This window comes from Pelophylax lessonae (assembly GCF_965119305.1).
Source record: "Pelophylax lessonae genome assembly, chromosome: 5".
Classification (NCBI taxonomy): Eukaryota; Metazoa; Chordata; class Amphibia; order Anura; family Ranidae; genus Pelophylax; species Pelophylax lessonae.
Window position 1 is genome coordinate 485,347,469 of NC_138772.1, and position 5,532 is coordinate 485,353,000.

The following is a 5,532-nucleotide window of genomic DNA, read 5'->3' on the forward strand; positions in this document are numbered from 1 at the left end:
CTTACATATCGCAACTACTTAGTGTATCCAGATGGATCATATTCCCCCCAGCACAAACTGGGTCTTTTTTTTTTTTTAATCAAAATAGTAAAAACACAATCTTTTTATTTAGCTGTATATTTCTTGGCATAACTACCACCAAACAACAACCTAAAAAAATTCTCCTGCTCCTGACGATCGCAACCATATCACTGTTTATATGTAACAATTAGGCATTAGATAGACAGACCGAGACTAAAGCAATCTAATCTATCAATCCAGCCAGAGGCCCTAGAGAATTGTTGGGTTTTGCAATTTTTTTTTTTTCTTTCGTAATGACGCACGGTATTTGCAGTGTTTTTTTTAATGCAATCTCTTGGGGAAAAAAATAGACTTATGAATTGTAATGCAAAACCAAATTTTTTTTGTAAAATATAAGAGTTTACACCGAGTAGATACCAAACAGTAACATAAAATTGTGCATGCCAGTGCAACAGCGACAAACTGCGTAAATCTTACTATCCAAAGGCGATGCTTTAAAAGCCTCTGCAGGTTATCACTTTAGATTTGGAGGTCTGGTGCTAGAATCACTGTCCACGATCTGACGTCTGGGGATATCTCACATGTTGGATGATTTCTGTTTGTGCGCGTGTGGGACATTTTATTTTTTTCACTGTTGCATTCATTTTTTGGGATCACTTTTATTGCAGTCAAAAGGAATATAAAACAAACATCTAGGCTGGAAGAGGACAACCGAAAACCAATAACTGCATTACATACCTCAAAGCTACAGAACACACGGGAAATATTCAGGATTTCAAAGTTTTATTTAAACACATTTACAGAACAGTAGAAAGAAGTCCAGTGGTGTTCACCTGCACTGGATATTGCAATATACATCAAACATGTCCAGCACATGGAGCAATTCAGAGTCTTCCTAAAAAGAAAATAAAATAAATATAAGGATCAAGCAAACACTAACAATATTACATCAATAAAAAGTCAGTTCAGAAACAAATGCATTTTCTGAAATGAATGATGTATACCCAAGAATCTAGAAATCTCACAAGCCAGACTGGGGATTTGTATAAATTCACACTTTACAAAAATGTACCCAATAGCTGTTTGATGCTTTGAACCAAGTAATGGGATAATGCAACGTCAGTATGCATGTGCAAGAGTCGCATCAGCGCCGGCAGTCCAAGGGCCGAGAATGACTTCTTGAATTCATTCAATTTGCATACAAAGAGGCAGGGTTTAGGGATGTCACCTGACTCTGGCTTCATCCTCTAGACCAGTGGTCCTCAACCCTGGTCCTCAGGGCCCACTAACAGGCCAGATTTTCAAGATAACTGAAATTCATACCAGGTGATACAATTTGCTGCTCAGTGATTGCAGTACTCTAGTCTGCATCTCCCCAAGGTAATACTTAAAAATCTGGCATGTTAGTGGGCCCTGAGGACCACTGCTCTAGAGAATGGCTTCCCTGAAACAAGCAGTTTGTGAAGGTTTTTACTCTGTGAAAACATTGCCCATCTGGCATTGCTGCTACAAATCGCTAATGCCAGCAATTAACAGTTGTGTGTAGATAGCGATTTAATCACAAGAATCGCTGGCGATTTACTACAGCATTCAGTTGCGCTCAGCTTCAAATCACTCAGAAGAGAAAATTGTCACTAGCAATTCTGCCATTAACCAAAAAAAACTGATAAATCTAAAGCACTTTTGAAAAGGTCTTGATTAGCAACCCCATAGAAAATCACCAGCCTTACTCTGCATGCTTGCCACTCCTTGCCAAATAGTGAGGCCAGAATCAAATGCTGTGGAGTTTTTACCTTAAAGCAGAAGCAAACACCCATGCACGATTTGTACCTATTGGTAAGCCTCATTATACGCTTTCCTAGAGGTACTGCAAATATCTCCTAAACATCCACCGTCTAGGAGATATTTACTGTACGTGCTGCTGGTTATGTCACTGGTGCATGCACTCTAAAGGACCTGGGCCATTCCTTCAGAGTCCTGTGCCATAAACAGCTGCTCCAGCAACTCACACAGCCGGGTTTTCGAAACCGGAAGGAAGACGGGTGAGGATGGATGCCTTGTCAGCGGTGACAGTTTGCCGCTGGAAGGTTTCGCTCTAGGTCAAGTCTCACATAATGTGCTAGTATGCGATGCATACTAGCATAGTATGGCTTTGCCTTACAGGTTCCAGAAGAAAAAAAAAAAAAAAACAGCGGTTAACTACCGCTCTAAAGTGTCACTAGAAGGCAAATCTCCACACACACACACACACACACACTCCTGTCAGTATATTATTGATGTGTGTCACAATGGGGAGTTTCCCAAAGCCAAGACAGGAAGGGAGAGAAAATCCCTCCAAAATAAAGCAATCTTGGGGTGTCCCCATTGGAACTTGCCCCTGTGTCATTCTGGTGTTTTCACTTTCAATGATAATGGTAAACAGAATAGAGGATGAATCTTCCCAATAGGGGCACAGACAAAAAAAAAAAAAACAACCAAACTTACAAGTTGCTCTAACCCCATCTCTGCTCTAACCCCAACTTTATACTTTTAGTCTTGAATGACATGTTTTTTCTACCCAAAACAGGCAAAAAAAAAAAAAAAAAAAAAAACATTTGCGATAGCTTGTTGCAAGCTGACATTTGCACAGGAGAATGTCAGCCCAGAAAACAACCAATCAATAGTAACATCACATTTCAAGACGCAAGAGCTCGCAAGTCACACATCCCAAAAATTGTATTGTGCTCACAACCTCAAACACACTCATTACCTGGAATGTGGCCTCATTCTCCCTTAGGCCTTACACCCTGAAACACTCCAGCTTCCCTCATGGCTTCAAACTCCTTCACTGCATCGTAATTCTTATAGAAGTCGGCATACGCCCTCTTCCTTGGCTCAGCCACACCATACTAAAACAAAGAATTGAAATGATTACACTTTTATGCATTATATTTTGTACTAAACACATCTATGAAAAAAACAGACCTGGAAAAATGTTAGCCTTTAATTTTTGCAGGAACATTGACACCTCGTCCTACATGGAAAGCTCCACTGCCTCCAGAACTCCATATTTCCACAAATGCATCTCCTTTTCTGCAGCCAGCAATCAATTCTGGCGCCTCCAAATATAGAGAAGCATAGAACCTTAGATCTTCACTAAAGCTGGCCATACAAGGATAGAAAATCCTCATTTGAAAAAGCGTTTGATACGCTCAATCGTTCAGCTTTTGAAACATTAGTTTCAATTATCGAAATGCAAAGTTTTATGGCAGAAAAAAAAAAAAAAGTGTCATGTCGGATTTTTTTTAGCCTAAATGATCAATTTTCTAAACATCAGTAGTGGAATCGATTGAAAACAGTTAAAATAAAAATAAAATCAACAGTGCATGTTGAAATGTAACCCCAGATTGTGTAATTGATCGCTAATAAATGTACCGTTTATGTTGTTAGCGATCGATAATATAGGTTAATAATCAAAACAATGGCGTTCCAGCATCCACGGTCAAGAGATTGTTAGAAATCTGACGTTTTTCTGAACGATTTTCTACCCATGCATGACCAGCTTTATTTTTTCAGCAGGCTCCTGACTTTTTAGCAAAGAGTGATCAGGGAGTCTGCCACTGCCTGGTCTCTTAAGGGATTCAGATCCCAGGCTCTCCCACTTTTCCTGGGAGTGTGGACTTTGTGTGAAGCTAATAACTTACGGGTTCAGAGTGGTTTAAAAAATAAAAAAAAAAAAAAAAGGGGGGGGGCTGCAAAAAGCAGAGGTACCTGAGGTCTCCATAGACAGTGTGCATCATCTGCCCAATGCCATCACGTGGGGGGCTTGCTATCATCCTTGTAATAGCAAGGAAGAAAAAAAAAAAAAAAAAAAAAAAAAAAAAAAAAAATGGATGATGAAGAACCCCCCCCCCATTATCAAATAGAGTAAAGGAAGGCAAACACCCCTTGAATCTCTTTTTTATACCATCTGTTTTCCACTGGAGATTTTTCTTTACTTCCGGGCCCCATAGCTACAACAGGAAGTAAGAGGCAAGCCTCCCAAAGGGAGCAACTTTGTTGTTGTCACCTGAACTAGTGTCCCCATTGGGAGGGGATTTCCCCTCTATTACTGTTCTGGCGACAACTCAAATTTAAAATGTGGGATTTTCTTTCACTAATAGCAAGGGTGAATAAAAATAAATGCTGATGCACATATGAATGCAAACATGCTTACAGCATTCACGTATATGCAAATGCAGGATTGTGCACCACACTCCCTCGTTTACAATCAACTCTAAACTGATAAACTGTAAAGCCTTTTAGGGCTCATTCAGACAGACCTGTTTTCTGTGCAGAGCCGCTGTTTTCTTTGTGTGACTCCACCTCAGAGCTGTGTGCAGGTAACATATAGAAGCGGATGCAGACAGCAGCTCCATGGACAGTCGCATGTCAAAATTTGTCATACAGTTGGAGCGGGTGCAGGGATCCGAATGCAGACACTGTATTAACACACAGTCACTTCACACAGAGGATAGGTCACAACATCTATCTTAATGAGCCCGCAACGTGTCACCTAGTAAAATCGTAGCTTTTGCAGGCGCGTGCACAGTTTGTGGCATGACATATTTGGCATCCAATACTACTGCATATTTTATTTTGTACAAAATACAGGGGATTACAATGTTTGTGTGTGCTAAAACGCAATTATATTTTACTGAGAACATTGATAAACAGTTGTGCAAATATTGTGCAGCAAACATTGCAACTACTATAATTTTATTCTACAGGTTCTCTACTTTAATATAGAATGTTTTGGGGCTTTAAAAGCAAATCTGTTGGGTGTGCAGGGATGGAGCTTTTATTGCCTAAAGTGTCCGCAGCATTGCTGAGGAACTAAGAACAATTCCAATCGGAAGGAGAGATCACCTTGTACAGGGCCACAACACTAATGGAAAAGACGAAGGCTCCAAAAATGTGGAATCTCAATCTCTTGCCCAGAAGGCCTCTCATCTGAGGTTTAGCCAGAAGACCCTGTGACATGATGGCGTTGTTTAGTAGACCTGAAAAATAAACATACACAGCAGTCAGTGACAATGACATTTTCATGCTGATTGTGCATTATAAAGTTCCAGATTAAAGTCACATTCCAGCCACAAGGTACCACTATACACATTTACAATACTCTGCCCTTTTGCCCCAATACAGACTGGTAAACCCTTAGAAAAGCGGTTCCTCTGACCATGTTGCATGTCCCTGATGGTGATGGCATTTGAACATCTTCCCGACATGTTAAGGGTTTCCCAGTCTGTTCTACCTGGGTACGCTGCAAATGGTGGAGGTTGGTGAGGTGATGGCTCAGCCGCTCCTAGTATGCTCTAGTAGTCTCGCTTTGGGGATGGCACATGGTTCCGGGTGGGGGACGCCCCCTCTTGTGGTGGTCTTGGGCTGATGGTTATGCCTGGATAGCAACATGCTTCCTGGATTGGAATATAGATTTTGATATGTACTGCTCCAGGTGAAGTGGCTTGGACCACGAAACGCGTAAAGCTC

At 40.8% G+C, this 5,532-nt stretch overlaps 1 protein-coding gene across 1 annotated transcript; it reads right to left on the reverse strand.

Moving 5' to 3' along the window:
* Positions 1-791: 791 nt before the first annotated feature.
* COX6C (cytochrome c oxidase subunit 6C) lies at positions 792-5,038 on the reverse strand. Its single transcript, XM_082259814.1, has 3 exons — positions 4,909-5,038; positions 2,771-2,909; positions 792-916 (listed from the first exon to the last, which is right to left on the reverse strand). The coding sequence occupies exons 1-2, from the start codon at positions 5,020-5,022 to the stop codon at positions 2,784-2,786; spliced, it is 240 nt and encodes a 79-aa protein (XP_082115940.1). The 5' UTR covers positions 5,023-5,038; the 3' UTR covers positions 792-916; positions 2,771-2,783.
* Between the last annotated feature and the right edge of the window lie 494 nt (positions 5,039-5,532).